Below are 21,539 nucleotides of genomic sequence, written 5' to 3' on the forward strand. Positions count from 1 at the left end.
TTAAAATAATAAAATCTTAAAAACAGAAAAGCCTGATAGCTGGGTAAGACTGTTTCTTGTATGGAAATAACCTATCACTAAACCTACAATGTCAGCTTTTGTTCTTTTTCATTTTATATGTATGTATTTTAAAGATTTTTAACCTTTAAAGTAGGCTCCACACCAAAAGTGGGGCTTGAACGCACGTCCCCCAAGATCAAGAGTTGCATGCTCCACCAACTGAGCCAGCCAGGACCTTCTCATCTTGTATTTTTGAGGATCTGATCTATGCTTACTAATTCTGGCTTCTGGCCAAATGCAATCCAATTCTGACCTTAGAACCAAAGTACAAAACAGACACTCAGTATCTATTTACTCACTTATTATGAATTCAGCATTATAAAACTGATAAAAATGACTTATAATAATGACTTTACTACAAAATTACATATTGTAGCACTGATAAGGATGGCCGAGCTTCAAGGTACAGATAAAAGAGCATCAGTGACCAATACTTAGGGAGGAATTCACATACACTCCAGGCAAGAACACCATTAAAAGCAAGGACAAAGAGCCAGGGTAAAGACAAATAGTCCACTGGAGAGGCTGCGAGCAGAAAATAAGGTTGAGATGAAGTGCATGGGAGTATGGCTCACCTGGAGACTCGAATTCAGAGGCCACTTTCACAGAACCAAAATTAAATTTGACCACCTTTAAGTTCTTAACACTTGACCATCTTTTATTATGGTAACTCTAAATGGGCATTTCCTTGCTATAAAATTGTAAGCTTTTTGACAGCAAAGACTATAACATATTCCTCACAGTGTTCTAGCAATAAGCTTTGAACATGGTGCAATATTTCTTGAGTTGAGCCAGAGGGAGTTTTCTCCAGGTTAAGAAAGGAGCTTAAAACTGATGAGGCAGGAAATACGGAGCTAGCTAGCACTTAGGCTTCAATTACAAAATCAACAGACATGGCAAGTTCTGGGAAATAAGGGAAAAGACAAGTGTCAGGAACAAGAATAAATCAGGCACTAATTGTCTTTCTTTCTTTCTTTTTTGTTTAATTTATAAGGTTTATTTATTTATTTTGAAAGTGAGAGGGGGGGTAGGTAGAGGGGCAGATAGAGAGGAAGATGGAGAATCCCAAGCAGGCACAGAGCCTGACTGGGCTTGAACTTACATACCATGAGATAACCTGAGTTAAAGTTGGACACCTAACCGATTGGGCCACCAAGGTGTACCCAGGCACTAATTTTCTTAATACCTCAAGAATGTAAGTGGCCAGTGACCAGTTTGAGGAAGTACAGAAATAATCCCAATTCCTACAGAGATTAGCATAGACATGTAGAAGGTTTCTATTATTTATAGTAATGGGGTAAACCACAAGTGTGCCTACTCACACATCCAGCTTTTCCTTCAGAAAAAAAAAAGTAGCATTAGTTTCTCTTACTTGGAATATTTCATCCTTATGTGATTCAAAGGAATGCAACTTAAGTTTCAGATTTCTCAGATCCCACAAGGCAACAGTCTACATATAAAAAAGAAAGCAAGATCAAAAAAATTTTTATGAAAAGAAAATGTAACTAAAAATTCTCTGTGCATTCAAAGGAAGTCAGAGAAATTCACCCTATGTTTTTTCTTAAAATAAAACAAACTGACCTTGTCAGCTGATCCTGTGGCAAGAATGAACTCACTATAAGGATTGAAAGATAGGCAGTTCACTTCAGCAGTATGAGCATCAACTGAGTGGCTTGGTTTGGAAGTATTGTTTGAACGAGTATCCCAGCTTTGATAAAAAAGAACAGGAAGAGGCTTGAAATAGATAACAATATAAAACTCAGATAACCAAGAAAATAATTAAAACATGATTCTACTCACATCATAAGTTTCTGATCATCAGCAACTGACCCAAACAGAGACTCATGGAGCAGATGCCAGGAAACGTCCTCTACTACGGCTGTATGCCCTGTGAAGATGGTCTTCGCATCCACAACTTTTCCTTCCTTCGGAACAGCACTGATGTCCCAGAGGCAGATGGTCTTAAATGTAAAATTAACTGTTATATAAATGGAAGATTCTCACTTCCCCACACACCCCAGAAAAGAAACCAACTGATCACTAGCCCAGATTTGCTTCAAAATGAAAAGGATACGCACATGGTCATCTGAAGCACTAAGTAAGTGCCCACTGAGGTTTGGGTTCCAAGAAAGCCCATAGCCCTCCTTCTGATGTCCACGGAGACGCAGGTCTGGGTTGCACTCTCCAGAAGGGTCTGCAAAGTAACAGACATATCAAGACTATCCAGAGTCCACCGCCTCCCTGGGTCTACTAAACTAATGGATTTTAATCCAGAGGTCTAAGGCTCTTTGTATTTACAGCAATACAGACCCATTATGATCAAAGGTGGAACGCTTAAAATGCAACATCACTCTGTCCTGTGTAAAAAAGCATTCCCTCCCCGCCAACCTGGGTAAGAAGAATGAAGAATGCCCGCACATACCAGTATAAATCACAAGATGTACTCATTATCTGTATTTGAACTAAAGGGCGCAGGTACCTGGTTTGGAAGGATGTTTTGTATAGTCAAAAACAAGAACATCGCTGGATGGAGTCTTGGTTGCAATGATGCAAGGGTTCTGGGGCATATAGCGTGCCCTGTTTACTTCTCCTTCATGGTTGATCTTGATTTCTATTTCAATTTTTCCACTAACTGAACCAAAACCTCCAAATTCTGTAAATAAGAAATCGTAAATGAGGACAAAGCAAGAGACACCCTATGTCACTCAAATTATGACATAGGCAAGGCTTTTTATCAGCAAATTGGTGTAAGAGAAGTAATCTAGACATCTGCTAGCAGTATAAAGTGTTTTCACACCTTTTATTTGATTCTTATGGCAATACTATACAGTAGGGAAGACAGTTAATATCCTCAAAATTTTTACAAAGATAAACAGAAATCTGGAGGACCTAAATTAATGTGTTCCTAGTGACATGACTTTGGCAGAACCTAATGTGATTCCCTATTTTTCTGATTCTTAGCCTAGTATTCTTTCAGCTATAACTAAACCAACTCTGGAAAGTTATAGAATAAATATATACACTATCTAAAAGTAAGGAATACTATATCAATTCCACTTCAAATGTAGGTTCTTGGGGTGCCTTGGTGGCTCAGTTGGCTAAGCGTCCAACTTTGGCTCAGGTCATGATCTTACTCATTGCTGTCAGTGCAAAGCCTGCTTCAGATCCTCCGTCTCCCCCTCTCTGCCCCTCCCCAGCTGGAGCTCTCCCTCTCCCTCAAAAATAATAATTAGTAAAACAAATCAAAAAGTAGCTTCTCAACAAGCTATTGAAATAAAATTTTTAATGTTTATTTATTATTTTTGAGACAGAAAGAGACCAAGTTCAAGCAGGGAGGGGCAGAGAGAGAGAGAGGGAGACACAGAATCCAAAGCAGGCTCCTGGCTCTCAGCACAGAGACCAATGTGGGGATCAAATCCACGAACTGTGAGATCATGACCTGAACTGAAGTTAGATGCTTAAGCAAATGAGCCACCCAGGCACCCCTTCAGTAAGCAATTTTCAAATCTCATTCAAAAGACCAAACAAGTGCAGACTAAATAGAACATAAGTTATTATTTTAATGAATATTAAAGTACACAGTATGCCAGGTACTAAAGAGTCCTTCCCACACCATTTATTTGAAGCCATAGTTTGGAATGTCCTTTCTGAAATACCATCACACCATTATCTTTTCCCTGTACCATTTCTCTTAGCCCAGTGATGAAAAACAGAGCCCAAGAGGTAGTTCTGTTTTCCTAACCTCCACTTACATATGCCAACCATAATCCATAGCTGAAATAAACCAGGCAAAGAATAGATAAAAACATTTCTTATTCACATTTGACTACTGTACGAACTCAGACAGTTCTCCCAAGTGTCATCATAAAATGTGTAACAATATAATTTGTGATTATATAAATCTTGGCAAAACAACATATAAACAAAGGTAGTTAACTATTAGTCAAAGAATTACAGAAGGCAGCATGGTAAGATATCTAAGTAAGAGTCGGACCTTGGCCTAACTGTCACTTAGCTTAGTGATTTGGGGGAAGACTGTCAACTTTTCTGAGCCTCAAACACCTTATCCATAAAGCAAAGCTGTGAGACTAACTTGTAAATAAAAATGCTGTCAACAGCACTGTTACATAAGTGTTACACTTTGAAGGACAAAAAAAAATTTTTTTAAGTCTATGGGGGGGCAGAGAGCGCAAGAGTGTCAAAGTGTGTGTGTGTCTGTATGTGAGAGAGAGAGAGAGAGAGAGAAAGACAGACAGACACCAAGACAGAAAGAATCCCAAAAAGACTCTGTGCTGCCAATGCTGAGCTTGATGTGGGGCTTGATCTCACAAACAGATCATGACCTGAGCAGAAACCAAGAGTTAGACAGTTCACCAACTGAACCACCCAGGTACCCCAGGAGAAAAATCTTTTAAAAAAGGACATAGATGGGTAATATGGCTGGCAGATTAGATAACTTCCAACTTGCAAGTAACTTCTAGATGTTGAAATGCAAATGTTTTATACAAGCTAAAAATCTAAAAATAAAAGCTCAAAATAGACACTATAAGACGAAAAAACCCCATGTTAAATGAATTTTTCCCCAGGACTCTAGACCATGAGCATCTATGATATAAAAAAAGAAGGTATGATAGGGTATGATTGCATGGAACTTTCAGTCCAAACACAGAGATAAAATGTAGCTGCAGATGACTATGACAGAAAAGCAGGCCTACCAGAGAAGAGACTCTGGTAACAAGGGAAGCTGGCACGGGGCCTGCAGAGCAAGGGAGTTAACTACAGAATGTGGGGGTATTTTCGAGTGGGATACATGCTACACAGAGGAACTCCCTAACTGTGGCTAACGGACAGTAATAAGTCAGCTTAGAGGATTCACAATTGAGTTTTTGTGAAGATGAGGATTTATCAATTTAAAAAATAAATTAGGGGTTCTCAAGTTAAAGCTTGAGAGTATATGAAAAGCCAAATCTGAAACAGGAAAAACTGAGGTATCAATGTACAATAACTAAATGACTATCAAAGTCCAGTCGGATTCCTATTTTGTTTGCTTCTCTCCATATAAAACCGTATTAAAAAACTTGAACTTTAGTGTAGTTTAAGTGTCTAGTTTGACAAATTTTTACAAATGTATACACCAGGAAAACCACCACCCAGATCAAAGTACAGAAATTTCCAGCCTCCCAGAAGATATTATCATGTCCCTCCCGGCCAGTATTTCTCCCCAAAAAACTAGGTAACCGGCATTAAGGTCTACCTCTAAGCCCATCTTTGAGTCCATAAAACCCTTTTAAACTATAAAACCTAATATCAGTCAACATCTCACGATTTAAAAAGTTTTTTATATATAATTCAGACAAAAAAACTAAGATACCTTTAGAATTAATTCCCTAAATCAGTTGCTAAAAATAAACTTGATATTGGAAGATCTTGGTAACAGTGTCACTGAACTAAGAATTAAAAAAAAAATTTTTTTTAATGTTTTATTTATTTTTGAACAGAGAGAGACAGAGCATGAGAGGGGGAGGGGCAGAGAGAGAAGGAGACACAGAACCAGAAACAGGCTCCAGGTTCTGAGCTAGCTGTCAGCACAGAGCCAGATGCGGGGCTCAAACCCACGAACGTGAGATCTGACCTGAGCCGAAGTCAGAGGCTTAACCAACTGAGCCACTCAGGCACCCCAGAACTAAGAATTTTAGAGGCACCTAGGTGGCCCAGTCAGTTGAGCACACATCTGACTTTGGTTCAGGCCATGATCTCACAGTTCGTGGTTTCAACCCCCCAAGCCTCACACTGGGCTTTGTGCTAACAGTGGTGCTTAATTCAGAATTCTGTTTCCCTTTCTTTCTGCCCTTCCCCTGCTTGCTCGCATTCCTTCGCTCTTTCTCAAAACTAAACATTAAAAAATTTTTTTACATTGACTCTATTTTACAAGGGGCCAAAATGTTGACTATATCAGGCTGAACCTAATATAAACACACAAATTATTTTTAATGTCAAAATAAGACTAAGTCAGTTTTTAGTTTTCGATTTGAAAGTTCGATAATCTTTTTCTTTAAACTATCTGCCATCAATTATCTAAAACCAAATGGGGTCAAGTGGATGATAACTAATTACAACAGTTCAATCTGAGAGTCTAGGACATTTCTTCTGAGAGGGAGAGAGACTAGTAAGCTATCTACTTCACCACCATCCAAGAGTCCCCGTGATATTATCTACTTCTATCATTGTTAAGACCATATGGAGAGAAGCCTATCCAGTGATCTGAAGATGGGGATGGGTGGGTGGGTGGAGAGGGGGAGGGAAGTAAAAGAGAAGAAGGAGAAATGGGAGATAAGCTATGTAACCTTAGGGCAAGTTGCAAAACATCTTTCAGTATCAGTTTCCTTGTGAGGATTAAATAGGATGATTTATATAGTGGTACAAATATATCATAATTACTGGTATTTTAAATTGTTTCTCGATAATTAAACATTAGTTAAGGAGGATGAAGCAAAAACTGGTTTGATGCTGTTCAAAAAACTCCATTACCAGAAAAAGATTTGAGTATGTACATTAAAAAATGCCACTTCAAAAACCAGTGAGGAGGGGCGCCTGGGTGGCTCAGTCGGTTAAGCCTCTGACTTCGGCTCAGGTCAGATCTCACATTCGTGGGTTCGAGCCCCGCATCAGGCTCTGGGCTGACAGCTAGCTCAGAACCTGGAGCCTGTTTCTGGTTCTGTGTCTCCTTCTCTCTCTGCCCCTTCCCCTCTCATGCTCTGTCTCTCTCTGTATCAAAAATAAATAAAAAAATTAAAAAAAAAACAAAACAAAACAAAACAAAAACCAGTGAGGAAAACAATTTGCCAGCAGGTGTTTTGTAAAAAATTGCTGGGATCCCTGCGTGGCTCAGTTGGCTAAATTTCTGACTCTTGATTTCAACTCAGGTCTTGTTCTCACGATGGGATTCAAGGTGACAGTGCAGGGTCTGTTTGGAATTCTCTTTCTCCCTCTCTCTCTGCCCCTCCCCTGCTCAGGCATGATCTCTCAAAATAAACAAATAAAAAAACCCCTAACGTTTAAAAAATAAAATAAGATAAAATAACTGCTACCCACTTAGAAAAATGCTTGGATTCCTACTCCATACCTAAAAGCAAAACAAATACCAGGAAGATTATAGTTTTAATGGTTAAAGCATGAGTAAGTACAGAAAACAGCTAAATATTTTAAAATCTTGGAATGATGAAGGCATTTCAAAGAGTAACCCAAAATCTGAAGGACATTAGAGGAAAATTGGACAAGTAAATCCAATGTTGGCAAAAGGCACGGAGAAACAGACATAAATACGATTGCTGTTAGTGGGATGGAATCTTTTTTGGAGGGCAATTTTGCTTTATTGGCCTTCCACTTAGAAAAAGTATTCTATAGCAAAACTATAAAAGACATATGGTACACGAACTGTTCTGAAGCCTGAAAACTGGAAACCACCTAAATGTCAAATAAGGGATAGTTAATTATGACACAGTATATAACCATCAAAAGGAGATTATGTCTTAAAAAAAAAAAAAGAGCTATGTCTCACATAAAAAGATGTTCAAGATACATCAGGCCAAAAACCCCTATTCTGTGGTGTATCCCTACTAACAAGAAAAAAGACTGCCACTCAGTATTTGCTTTGATTTTTAAAATAATTTATTACCAATCAAAAGATTTTGTCACTAAATAACCAAAAATCCTATTTCAAAACAACTTATTTTCATTTAATAGAAAGGAAACTAATGCTCAGAGAGGCTAAATGATTTATCCCAAACCCTGCAGTTAGTGAGTAGCATAACAGGATCTTAAGCCTAAATCTTCGGATACTTGGATTCGGTGTCCCCCCCCCCCCAATACTAATGCCTACAAAAAAAATAACTTCCCAATAATCATAGCACACACACTTGGGTCAGTGACACAAAATCATGTTTGCAGATCATTACCTTAAGAACTTACTACTTTGCATTCTGTATCACCCTAAGGCAAATACGGAGTGATCAAAAGATTAACTGCACATAATAATCCTGGCAAACAACTGGATGGAGCTCAAAAGAATGTAGATAAAAAAATGGATTCTGTTAGTCAGGAGAAAGCTAAGGAAATAAACATTAAACATCCATGTTTTAAAAGATCACACATCTCAATGAGAGTGTATCTTTTACCTCTTGGTAATAATTGGAGTTCAAGGATAACAACAAAGATAACTCACCCATTTCCACCTCTATTAAAAGGGAAAAGGTATTTCATGAACAGCTAAACCCTTAGGCCATCTCCTAAAAATAGGATACAATTAAATGGCTCATTTAATTTTTACATACATATCAAGTGCCACGGTTATTCCTACCACTTCAAAATGGAAAGCGTAATTTAAGCCAGTGTTTCTCAATCTTGTCTCCCCCAAGAAACCTTAGAAAACATCTTTTTGACACTCTTGATGAAATTTTAATACCACAGACATCCTAAGTATTTATGTACACCATGTCCATCTGTGCTTTACACATTTAAAGAATTAAGATTGTTTTCACACATCTACTCTCTGAGAACCAATTTTCATCCCGTTAGGGGCGATTATCTCCCAAGCTGAGAATGCACACAGGGCAACAGAAATGGTGGACTTTGGGGGTACCTGGTTGGCTCAGTCAGTAGAACATGCAACTCTTAATCTTGGGATTTTGAGTTGAACCCCACGTTGGGTGTAGAGATTACTTAAATTAAAAAACAATAAAAAAGGGCACTGGGGTGGCTCAGTTGGTTAAGTGTCTGACTCATGATTTCAGCTCAGGTCATGATCTCATGGTTCATGAGTTTGAGCCCCGTGTTGGGCTCTGGGCAGGCAGCACGGAGCCTCCTTGATATGCTCTCAACCCCGACTGCCCAAATAAATAAACACAAGAAGAATAAAAAACTCCTTAAAAAATATATAAAAGAACGAATCGATGATGAATTTTGGCTTCTTTCAATTCTAGACCTTCCCCTACCAACAAATTTAGTAGAGAAAGGTTTATAGAAAAGGCACAGAACCAAGTATGTGTTAAGTAGCTCCTGTGACACTTAACATCTGTACTGCAAACCCAGGCTTTCCAAAGCTCAGAATCTCATTACTAACTTGACAGGCTAATTTATCAAACTTAACACTCTTTTCATGATACTTTAAAGATATGAAAAATATAACCCACACATTATTCCTTCTTTCACTTTTAAGATTCCTACCTCCTTTCTCACTGTCGTAGTGCGAAGCATCAAACTGAGCATCGTCGTTAGGGAGCTGCACACTGGCTATCACAAGGTGGTTTTGTTCATCTGATGTGTGTGTTCCCAGGACAAGTCGATGAATGCTGAAGTCTTTTCCTTCTGGTCTGTAACAGCAACATATGGTCACTATTCAAATTAGTTACACTGGGCGTCTGGGTGGCTCAGTCGGTTAAGCGTCCGATTTCGGCTCAGGTCATGGTATCACAGTCCGTGGCCTCAAGCCCTGCATCAGGCTCTGTGCTGACAGCTCAGAACCTGGAGCCTGCTTCAGATTCTGTGTCTCCCTCTTTCTCTGCCCCTCCCCCGCTCACACTCTGTCTCTCAAAATAAGACATAAAAAAAATTCAAGTTAGTAACACTAATAGAGACAATGAAGTAGTGATATACATATGTACGCAAAAAGGCACTATCATAACCAGGCTTTGAGAGGAGAAAGTCATTATGAGCCACATTTCTGACTTAATGCATCCTCCACAGAGAAGAGTATAAGGACTACATAGAACTTAATCTTCTTGACAAAAAATTTATAATTACTTTGGGTAAAACATCTAACAGAATAAAATGTGAATTAATTTCTCACCCTCCACAGTGGGTTGGAGGTAAAGTAATTGCTGGGTACACTGACACTTCAGGTTACTTCACTAGGTTAACTTCATTAATGGTACAAGAAAGAAAATATTAGGTAAACTAATTGTTCCAATATTTACTAAGGGCCTAATCATTGAGAAATCGTGCCAAATACCATGAAGTACAAAAAATGATTAAGACCTGATTCGTGCCCTCAAAAAACCAGGGGCAATTAATCATACATACAAATAATTAAAATACAAGTCAATAAATACTACTTGAAATGTACATAAGAATAAGATGATACTTTTAGAATTCAGGAAGTATTCATGAAAGAGGCGATATGTGAGCAGATACCAAAATGAGAGATAAAACTAGGGTTTTGAAAGACCGTATTCCAAGGAAAGGGAACTGAGCAAAGGGCAGGTCTACCATATGCCAGATATCATGTCAGGCACTTTACAAATCATGTTACAAAAGATGAAGATACTTGAGGTTTAGGAAAATTAGGCAACTTGCCTAAGATCACACAACTACTAGTGGGGCACCTGGCCGGCTCAGTTGGTAGAGCATATGGCTCGAGATCTTGGGGTCGAGTTTGAGCTCCATGTTGGGTGTAGATTACTTAAAAAATAAACAAAAGAACTCACACTAGGACCAATGTCCCAATCTGACTTTGGACCTGGCAAAATGCAAAGAAAAGGCTAGAAAGCAGATTCCAGGGTACTGAATACCACCTTACGGGATTTAAGACTATACTATTAGGGGGAACAAAAGACCATGGGAAATTTCTAAGGAACACAGCACCATCTGAATTATCACAGGAGGATTAATCTAACCATGTAAAGCAGAGATTCTTCAAGTGTGGTATCAGGACCAAGAGCATCAGCATCTAGGCATTTCATCCAGAAAGTCAAATTAAATTCTCAAAGCCACTCGAGACCTCCTGAATCAGAAACCTGGGATGCAGGGTGCAACAATCTATTTTATAATCCCTTCAGCTGATTATAATGCATGTTCAAGTTTGAGAACTTTTGGTCTAGATAAGAAAGATACTAGGGCGCCTGGGTGACTCAGTCAGTTAAGCGTCTGGCTTCCGGCTTTGGCTCAGGTCATGATCTCACGGTTCGTGGGTTCAAGCCCCGCGCTGGGCTCTGTGCTGGCAGCTAGCTCAGAACCTGGAGCCTGTTTCCGATTCTGTGTCTCCCTCTCTCTCTGACCCTCCCCTGCTCGTGCTGCCTCTCTCTGTCTCTCAAAAATAAATAAAAAACATTAAAAAAATTTAGATAAGATACTATACAAATAGAATTCACTGGGGCTTATAAATGAACCATCGAGTGGAAAAAGAGAAAAACCTATGAAATGTCTAACTAACTATGATAAAGAGAAACTGGAACAACAGGAGAAAGGCGACTGGGACCTCTATGGAAAGAATATACTCAGTTTGGAAAACGCCATGTTGGGGAAGCCAGGAAGATACTTCAGAGAAGAAACCAGTAGACTGCAGAAAATTCAGGAAGAACTCACAAATTGGGTCTAGCGATAACCAATAGAATTCTTCTGCAAAGAGGCAATAGGCATCTATATCCTACATAGAAAAAGTTGAGGGGAAAAAAAAGAGAATTGTCAACACAAAACTGGGAATGTCTACATTTAGATGTTTAAACAAAGAACCATAGGAAGTGAGGGAAGATATTACAGAACTACAATAGTATTTTTTTAAAAAAGAATATGAATAAACACCATCACCATCACACACAAACACAAAAGAAGAAAAAGAAAACACTGACAGATACAAAAAATTAAACACTAAGCCAATAGGTATGCTTGCTTCTAAGTAATCCTTGTCTTCATTGGGGCTCCTGGGGGACTCAGAAAGTTAAGTTTACGACTTCGGCTCAGGTCATCGTCCATCTCATGGTTTGGGAGTCTGAGCTCGTGTCGGGCTCTGCACTGACAATGCGGAGCTCTCTCTCCCCACCTCATAATAAGTAAACTTTTAAAGATTTATTTACCTAGCTCTGCTAAAATAGGAGGTTACCAAGATAACAGAGATTTCAACCTTGGAGAGTTTAGTCTAATTCAGTGCTTTCTAAATTGAGCTACTAACTGCATTATGTAGAAGTTTTTAAAAAATATGGTTCCAGAAGGATTTAGGAGGTATGCAGTGGCCAGTATTTGGGATCCACTGTTCCAATAAACAGCTCATGATTGTAGAATCACCATTCAACTATTTGTCATCAAGTACTCTGTGCCACCAGTTATGAAATGGTTTGAACTATCACTGAGAACTCCTGACAGAAATGGCTCCACTTAATCTAACTTAAGTAATTCTGATGATCAGCCGAACATGGGAATTCCTGGTCATGATAAAGCTTCTAACTCTAAACTTCTAGGTAATTTTTTAGGAGTTTAACACCATTAAGACAGATTTCCTCATTTTTAATGCCACTGTGAAGGTATCAGCCCTGTTGTTAAGTTATTAGTAATATTTGTACCAAATTTCTATTACTTGTTGAGTTGAAACATGGCCTAATTAACCACATTCTACAAGTATCTTGAATTCTAAAGACGTGAGTTTTGAGGGAATTGAGTTACTTAACACACAATGTAATTTTTAAACGCTATTCTGTGTAACGATTGCCACTTCAGATAGCTGTGAAATTAGGTGAGTAACTAGTTGTTACTTAACCTTCTAATTTCTGTATGAGTCTAATTACATGAAACAGAAGTTGGTGTTTTGATTTTTTACTTTGCTTCTCTGTTTTGAGTGTCATTGCAACTACTGTATTGTAAATGATGGAAAATAATTGCATATGTTAAAAAAATATGAAACTTTATAAAGTAAAAAAGAAATAAATAAAATTTTTACATAAAAAAAATAAAAAAAAAATTAATTCTTATGTAAACTCAAAATACCGATTTTGTTCCACTGGTTTACTTTTGTTCTTGTTCAAATGTCTATCCTCCAATTATTCCAGAAGCATTTATTAAAAATTCCAACTTTGCCTATTTAAAAAAAAAAAAGCTATTCTGAATAGCGAAAATGGTTTTATAAGAGAAAACCCATTATTATTCCGACAGGCACACTGGTTCTGATAAAACCTTGTATTATTTAAATTCACCTTCATCTTTGCATTGTCATTTCCTCTTGGGGGCCTTTCATGATACCCTAAGTGGAGGTGACTTTTCCCCCTTCCTCTGGTAATTTTATCTGTGCCATTCTTATGGTTACTTTTTTACTGTATACAGTAGCCCCCCATCCACTACTTCAGTTACCCCTGGTCAACCACAGTCCCATCTGGAAGTAGATGATCTTCCTTCTGACTTATCAGGTCAGTAGTAGCCTAATGCTTCATCCAAGGCCCGTCCTTCACCTCCCTTTATCACATGTGCATTTTATCTTCTCAACATCACAAGAAGGGTGAGTTCAGGGAGAGATTTTGACAGCAAAAGACCACATTCAAGCAGCTTGTATTATGGTATATTATAATCATCCTGTCTTATTACTAGTCTCTTATTGCGCCTTGTTTAGTTAAATTTTATCACAGTTATGGATGTATAGAAAAAACATTATATATTGAGTTCAGAACTATCCATGGCTTCTGGCACCTACTGGGGATCTTGGGCCATATTCCCCACAAATAAGGTGTGTGTGTGTGGGGGGGCACCATACCCTAAATACACAAAAAGTCAAGGCAGGGAAGGTATCTTATCTCAGTTTGCACACTCTGATACGTGGCACCTACCACATCCTCAAAAAACTTAAGCTAAATGAAATACGATTTTATCCCCTTAGAGGTAAGCTTCTCACGTGTATGACATACACGTGATTAATCTGTGCATAATTCCCTTATATAAAAACCATTCCATCCTCAGTTGTTAGTTCTAAAAACCCCAAGGATCTCTGTAAAACTGCTCTTAGCACATGTGTCTGTTACTATTAGCCTACATCAGCCTCTTCAACTAACTAGACATGTGCTGTTGAAGGCAGGGACCACGGCACACACATCTTTGTATTAACCAGCTACTACCTACAGGTTCAAATGTTTTGCTCAAAGAACTGGACTGACTCACCATCACATTCTTTTGAAAGCGGACACATTTTATATTATTTGGCCAACTAGAGTTATAAAAGGCTATTCAAGTCATATCAGGAAAAGAAAACAAGTTTTCCCTTTATCAGCTAAGTTGCAAGATTATTTTTACATTTTGATTTTTTGGCCTAGGAAAAAAGGTTCCCAATAGGCTCTGATCACACGCCCTCTCTGGGCGACGGGCGGCAACAGGGAAAATCAGTGTGAGAAATCTCCACTGAGGAGGACACCACAAAATAATGTTCAAGGGATTCACGTCACCTGGTTACATCTGGAAGCCACTGTGCAGTTAGGCTAGGCCACTCCAGAGCATGGGTCATCACCAAATCGTAAAGAAAAGGGGTGTTCTTTTTCCATATTTTGTACTCTTCGTTGATCACACGTTCTTCTACTGCGTCATCAAAGGCTGCTAGAAAGTTAAAAACAAATTAAGTTAGCGAACACAAATGGACACCGAGGAACCACTCTTGGAAGCTAACGGCGCGGCTCGCGTCTAGATTCTGAGATGGAAATGTGCCTCCATCTCCCCTGGGCGGAGGTACCGACCCCCTCTCCACCTTCGCGGGCCCGCCACCACCCGCGGGCCAGTCACTCAGGCGTTCGGGCGACGGGGCCGAGTTCGGGGGGCACGCTCCTGTACGCGCTGGATCCACGGGGCCCGCGACGAAGCCCGGGCACCGGCCCCCGGGATACGGAACGGCGTAGGCACACCCGGGAGGAGCGGGCCGACCGACAGGGAGCGCGGGGAGGGACCAAACACCCGCCACCCTCCCCAGCAGCTCCACAACGAGGCGACAGGCCTCCGCGCCGGAGGAAGAGGCGCGCCGTTAGCCCGCCCCGCGGGGCGATTTCTCCGCGCGCCTTCGATACTGGGGACAACACTCAAGTGTCGGGCTTGCCTTCACTGCTAGGCCCTGCCGAGGCCGCGGCGCCAGCCCGGCACCCCCGCCCTCCTGGGGCGGCCCCAGCAGCCTCACCTTCCTTGTCGGCCATGGCGGGCAGGCAAGCCGGGGGGATACCGGGTTCGAGCGTTGCGGGAGGGGCGGGGAGGCTACGGGCGCTCGCTCTGCGCGCGCGGCCTCTATTGTTTCCTGCTGCCTCTGCGTGAGGGCCGACTCGCGCGCCTTCGCGCCAACACTGGCCAATCGGGGCGCACCGAACCGTGGGGTGGGCGGGGAAGCCGCGTTCGCAGCCTATCCAGACGCGCAGAATCGCTTTCTGCGGGGCCCCGGCGCGCGCCCTCCTCCCGCCCCCACACGGCCGGGAGCCGACTTCCTTCGATTGCGCGCGCGCGGAACTGGTGGGAGTGCGCCCGCGGGGTCACGTGAGAGGTTTAGTCCGCACTCTCCAGGGGGCAGCCATTTTCTTGAAGGCTGTTCAGTTCGCGACAGTTTCACAGAATTCACATGAGGAATGTAGGGTGCTTTCCTGTCTGGTTATCAACTCTGGCAGTGAGGCAGAAAGAAAAGGCGTCTACCACTCAGACATAGGGTGTCTAGCTCAAGTGTTTTCCTAATCCGAAGCCCTCCAATTTACTTGTTTCCTTGGTTCTTAGAACTGATGAAACAAACGCAGAAAATAAGGCCTAAGCATATTAAAGACGTGCTTCCACCGCAGGATCCTAGGACAGAAGTCTTAGGGTATAAGTACATCTGCGAGAATGGAGTCCTGGCCCTTTAAGGGTGCATGCTAAGGGGCGGGGTCTAGAGCGGAAGTTGTAAATCAGGACCGAAGTTCGGCTCAAGAAGGGCGGAAGTAGAGTGTTCAGGGTTGCAATTATGGCGCAGGAAAAGGAAGATATTCGAGATTACAATTTGACTGAAGAACAGAAGGCAATCAAGGCCAAATATCCTCCAGTCCTTCGGAAGTACGAGTGTGAGTAGGTGGCTCACTTGTCTCATGCCCACTTTCCTTGCCCAGGTCTTCTGGCCTCTCCTGCTTTACCTGTAAGGTGCTTTAGGCATGATCCCATTTCACCCTGTATTGTAGGTAGTTTTCTGGGGGTTGCTGGAAGAAAAAGCCACCTGCCTGGTCTGAGAGACGGGTACTGGGCCGTGCCATTTAGTCTCTTGAACTCTTCAACATATACCTCGTCACATTTATCTTGTGGGAATTTTACCTATGTATTCTAAAGATAATCATATTTTCAAGAGTTTGCGGGGTTGTCGCTCCTACGTATTTCCCAACAGTGGGATGGCTAGAGTGCGGTTAGATTCGAGGACATTAAAAGCTGAGTAGGGAACTTCTAACTTGGTGTTTTACCTGGGTCGTGTATTTAGTTAAAAGACCTGGTTTGGTAACGTAAGGCAAATCACATAACCTCTCTTCGCTCCTTAGTTCCTTTATCTGAGGAATAAATGAGATAATAGTAAATATGAAAATATAGTGCAAACTCTGATCTTCTATTTAAACGTTCAGTTATTATCCCTAAAGATTGCTGTGGTTTAGGAAGCACAAATCTGACTTACTTTTCTACTTAAAATGTCTCACTAATTTTCCATTGTCCTCTGTAGAGTCTGTTTATCATGGCAACTAGATTCTGTACTTTCCGAACCCTCCTATACCGAGCTCATTGTTCTCTTACTTAAAAATAACTTTTAAGAATTATTTCTAGGGGTGCCTGGGTGGCTCAGTCCGTTAAGCCGCGGACTTCGGCTCAGGTCAGATCTCACGTTTGTGGGTTCGAGCCCCACGTCGGGCTCTGTGCTGACAGCTAGCTCAGAGCCTGGAGCCTGCTTCCGGTCCTGTGTCTCCTTCTCTCTCTGCCCCTCCCCCTTTCGTGCTCTGTGTCTCTCTGTATCAAAAATAAATAAAACATTAAAAAAATTATTTCTAGTAAGTCATGTATCTGATTCAAAAAGTACAACAGATATACAATGTGAACGGTCTTTTTTTCAGCCCTAATCCCCAGCCACCTAGTTTTACTCTGCAGGTCAACAGTCTTTACCATTTTATTATGTATTATGTGCCATTTTATTATGTATTTATTAAACAAAAAAGTTTTAGCGTTTACTTTAATTTATTTAACTAGTTTCCAGTTGATAGATACGTATGTTATTTCTAGTCTTCCGTTGTTAGAAACACTGCAGCGGTGAATATACATGTGCACTCATTGTTTTGCACATGTGCAAGTGTATCTATACATTTCCGGAACTTCTATTGCTTTGTCAAAGGATATGTGCATTTAAAAAATTTTTATTTATTTATTTTGGAGGGGGGCAGAGAGAGAATCCCAAGCAGGCTCTGTGCCCCCAACCTGGTGTGGGTCTCGATCCCACCCACCGCGAGATCATGACCTGAGCCAAAATCAGGAGTCTGAGGCTCAACAGACTAAGCCACCCAGGCGCCCCAGGATATGATCATTTTTAATTTTTATAGTTTTTGCTAAATTGATCTCCAGTGACATTGTACCAGTTCATACTCTCTCTGTTCTTGTGTGAGCGTGCTTTAGCCTCACCCTTCTACCCATTTACAACATTACCATACTTTTTGGTATTTTACAATTTAAATATCTTGTCATATTAGTTGCATTTTTCTTATTATAAGTGAGGCTGACCATACTTCAGTATGTTTGGAGCTATTTGTATGTCCCCTTTTGGGATGTGTATATTCATATTCTTTTTTTTAAATTTTTTGACATTTTATTTTATTTTTTTGAGAGACAGAGCAAGAGCAGGGAAGGGGCAGAGAGAGAGAGACACAGATTTTGAAGCAGGCTCCAGGCTCTGAGCGGTCAACACAGAACCTGACATGGGGCTCAAGCCCACAACAGTGAGATCATGACCTGAGCCGAAGTTGGATGCTCAACCAACTGAGCCACCCAGGCACCCGTATATTCATATTTTTATCCCATTTTTCTATTGAGTTGTTGGTCTCTTTTTACTCTGCAGAAATTTATTTTTATGTAGTGAAATTTATTAGCCCTTTTTATGGCTTCTGGGTAGTCTTAGGAAGGCTTTGTCCACTTTGAGATTGTAAAATAATTCAGTGTTTTCTTCTAATGCATTTGGAAATGAAAACATTTTTTTTTTTAAGTAAGCTCTATGCCCAATGTGGGGCTTGAACTCACCCCCTTGAGTTCAAGAGTGGCATGCTCTACCAACTGAGCCAGCCTGGCACTCCTGGAGTTACAGACTTATATTGAAGTATAATATGCCTGCAGAAGAATACACATACCATAAGTGAATGTTCACACACTGAATACACCTATAAAGCTAATAACCATGTGGATAAACAATATTACAGCATTCTGTCTCATGTCCCTTTCCGATCACCACCACCCTTCCTACTGCTCCCATTATCCTGACTTTTTAAAAAATATTTTGTTTTTAAGAAATCTCTACACCCAATACGGGGCTCAAGTTTACAATCCCGAGATTAAGAGTTACACAGTCCACCAATTGAGCCAGCCAGGTTTTCCCTCCCCCCCAGTAGCCTAACTTTTAACATAGATTAGCTTTGCCTGTTGTTGTTTTTTAAATGTTTGTTTATTTATTTTGAGAGAGATAGTGTGCACATGTGTGGGGGAGGAGCAGAGAGAGGGACAGAGAGAGAATCCCAGGTAGGCTCTGCATGGCTCAAACTCACAGTGAGATCAAAAAAGAGGCAAATTTTTAGGTATTTCATCTTTTTTGTGTCTTTTCCTTTTTTTTTTATTTTTTAGCATTTATTTATTTTATTTATTGAAAATTTTTTTTAACATTTATTTATTTTTTGAGATAGAGACAGATCATGAGCAGGGGAGGGGCAGAGAGAGAGGGACACATAGAATCGGAAGCAGGCTCCAGGCTTTGAGCTGCCAGCACAGAGCCCGATGCGGGGCTTGAGCCCACGAACCGTGAGATCATGACGTGAGCTGAAGCCGGACGCTCAACCGACTGATGCACCCAGGCGCCCCAACGTTTATTTATTTTTTAGAGACAGAGACAGAGCGTCAGCACAGAGCCTGACACAGGGCTCAAACTCACAAACCGCGAGATCATGACCTGAGCTGAAATCAATGGTCAGACGCTTAAGTGAATTAGCCACCCAGGCGCCCCTCCTTTTATTTTATTTTACTTTTTATTTTTTAATTTAAAGTAATCTCTTTGCCCAATGTGGGGCTCAAACTCATGACCCTGAGATCAAGAGTTATGTGCTCTACTGACTGAGTTAGCCAAGCACCCCCCGTGTTTTTTGTTTCTGATGTAAATGATCTTTTCTGCTATGATATCATCTCTTGTCTATCCTTTTATTGACTATAATTGTGAGAGCTGTTTAGTTATATAATTATTTTTTTACCCTGCCTCTTAATGGCATTCCCTTATGGTTAGTATAATTTTCAGCTGATACTCTTGGGCAATGATCTTTCATCACACGCTTTGAATTTGTGTTTTCTACTGTGTTATCATAATATATGCATTATAAAACTCTGTTTTCTTTCCTCTGACACCACTTCTAATATCAAGCCTGTGGTTTCTCCACATTAAGCAGTTTTCCAGTTCTCTGATGCCAGCTTGGGTGTCAGTCAATTCAATTCAGTTCTGACCCTAACTCCCTGGAATTAACACAGACCCCACAGTTCAAGGGCTCAGTTCCACAAGACTGCTGCCACCTCATATGGCCGCTCCAAGTGGGGTACCCGGGCTACCCACACTTCTGCCTAACCAGTTGCAAATTCTGGTGTTCCCACACATTCCCCTCCCACCCCTTCTTGGGCTCAAGTTCAATAATTTGCTAGGACAATTCACAGAACTCAGGTAAACATGCTTTACTTAGGTTTACCGGTATATTATAGGGGATCCAACTGAGGAGCAGCCAGAGGGATGCCATGCAGAGGGCAAGGTATGGGGAGACGGACTGGAGCTTCCTTGTCCCCTCTGGGCTTCTCGTTGTCCTAGCACTTGGATGAGCTCACCAATGGGATGTTCTCCAAATCTCTGTAAGAGTCTATAACTCAGTCTCCTGCTCTACCCTCTGCAGGCCAGGCACTCACAGCCATTGGTGGTGACGGGGAGGGGCTGGGACTGAAAGTTTCCACTCTTCAGTCATGACCTTCCTGGTGACTGCCCTATTCCAAGGCGACCTAGGGACTCTACCCTGAGTCACATAGATTCGAGTGTGGACAGAAGGGGATAATTAATGAATAACAAGACACTCTTATCATTCAGGAAAGTCCAGGGGTTTTAGGAGCTTTGCCAGAAACCAGGGACAAAGCCCAAATATGTATTTTTATTATACCACAGAAACATTCAGTAAATATAGCAATTAAGAATGAGAGAAAAGGGGCACCTGGATGGCTCAGTCGATTAAGCATCCGACTCTTGATTTTGGTTCAGATCATGATCTCGCCGTTTGTGGGGTCGAGCGCTATGTTGGGCTCTGCTCTGGGAGCCTGCTTGGGATTCTTTCTCTTCTCTCTCTCTCTGCCCCTCCCCCTGTGCACGCATGCACGTGCTCTCTATCTCAAAATAAACGTTAAAAAAAGAGAAGAAAAATAGTTTAACTTTTTAATTCATTGCACAGAAAAAAACTTTTTGCTCAAAAATCCTGTTAATATTTTATGGTATGTTTCATGATTGTATCTATGGGGAGGATCATATATTTATATGAGCTACATTAATCTATTTCTTAATAGCTGAATCCTTGCATTCCAGGAATAAATCCCACTTGGTCATTCTCCAGTATGGCCACTGGCATACATTGGCAACTTGGCAACATTTTGTACAGTCATTGAATTGATACCATGTGACATTAGTCTGTATTTTCTCCCAGCTTCATTTCTTTCCGTAGACCGCCCCCAGATCTCCCCCAAGCTTTTCATGTAGCCCTGTTTTTTCTTTAAGACTCAGTGTAGTTCTCATCTTAATGATTCATTCAGCAATATGATTGAACACCTGTTGTGTATCAGGCACTGAGCAAAAATTGGAAATAAGAGAATGAGCGAACACGTACAGATCACCCTTAGTCTTTTGGCACTTACAATGTTAAGTCTTGTTTCCTTTGGGAATTCAGTCCAAGTTAAGTTTATTTCCTAGTCTCTCCTATGTTTCAGTTCTCAAAGTGTGGCCCTTGGACCCCTGGAGTTCCCCAGACCCTTTCAGAGGATCTGTGATGTCAAAACTACTTTTGTAAGATTACTGAAACATTTGCTCTCTCACCGCATTGGTATTGGTGCTGATGGTGTAAAAGCATTGGTAGGTACACCTGCTTCCCCTTAGCACAAATTGAGGCAGCACCAAACTGTACTGGGAATCACTTTATTCCTTACCACTGTGTACCTAAAATTAGAAGAAAAAAGTCATTTTCGGACAAAAACATAAGAGACTCTTAAATATGAAGAACAAACAAAGGGTTATTGGAGGGGTTGTGGGAGGGAATGGGCTAAATGGGTAGGGGCATTAAGGAATCTTCTCCTGAAATCATTGTTGCACTATACGCTAACGTGGATGTAAATTTAAAAAATAAGTTAAAAATTAAAAATAAAGATATATTACTCAAAAAAAAAAAGAATAAAGATGTCCTTGATGAACCACTAAGAACTCTCAGCTTTATTAAATCCTGACCACTGAG

General features: G+C 40.8%; 2 protein-coding genes across 6 annotated transcripts in view; one reads left to right on the forward strand and one right to left on the reverse strand.

Annotated features, from left to right (window-relative positions):
• Positions 1 to 15,112, reverse strand: part of RBBP4 (RB binding protein 4, chromatin remodeling factor) — a 19,819-nt gene extending 4,707 nt beyond the window's left edge. The window contains exons 1-8 of the mRNA XM_029946403.1: positions 14,966 to 15,112; positions 14,250 to 14,397; positions 9,283 to 9,428; positions 2,540 to 2,713; positions 2,139 to 2,254; positions 1,861 to 2,021; positions 1,642 to 1,768; positions 1,433 to 1,510 (exon numbers count right to left, since the gene is read on the reverse strand). Coding sequence (XP_029802263.1) covers positions 1,433 to 1,510; positions 1,642 to 1,768; positions 1,861 to 2,021; positions 2,139 to 2,254; positions 2,540 to 2,713; positions 9,283 to 9,428; positions 14,250 to 14,397; positions 14,966 to 14,981 — 966 coding nt within the window. The 5' untranslated portion in view covers positions 14,982 to 15,112. The remainder of the gene's footprint in view (positions 1 to 1,432; positions 1,511 to 1,641; positions 1,769 to 1,860; positions 2,022 to 2,138; positions 2,255 to 2,539; positions 2,714 to 9,282; positions 9,429 to 14,249; positions 14,398 to 14,965) is intronic.
• Positions 15,113 to 15,567: 455 nt separating this feature from the next.
• The window catches only part of ZBTB8OS (zinc finger and BTB domain containing 8 opposite strand), a 30,846-nt gene continuing 24,874 nt past the window's right edge, over positions 15,568 to 21,539 (forward strand). For 2 of the 5 annotated variants that reach the window (XR_003911565.1, XM_029946354.1), the window contains exon 1: positions 15,568 to 15,863. Coding sequence is in view for 3 of the 5 variants with exons in the window: in XM_029946354.1 (XP_029802214.1) it covers positions 15,767 to 15,863 (97 nt within the window). In the remaining 2 variants the exon portion in view is untranslated. The remainder of the gene's footprint in view (positions 15,864 to 21,539) is intronic. The other 3 variants (XM_029946356.1, XM_029946353.1, XM_029946357.1) reach the window with 3 other exon arrangements.

This window comes from Suricata suricatta, chromosome 8 (assembly GCF_006229205.1).
Source record: "Suricata suricatta isolate VVHF042 chromosome 8, meerkat_22Aug2017_6uvM2_HiC, whole genome shotgun sequence".
Lineage (NCBI taxonomy): Eukaryota > Metazoa > Chordata > Mammalia > Carnivora > Herpestidae > Suricata > Suricata suricatta.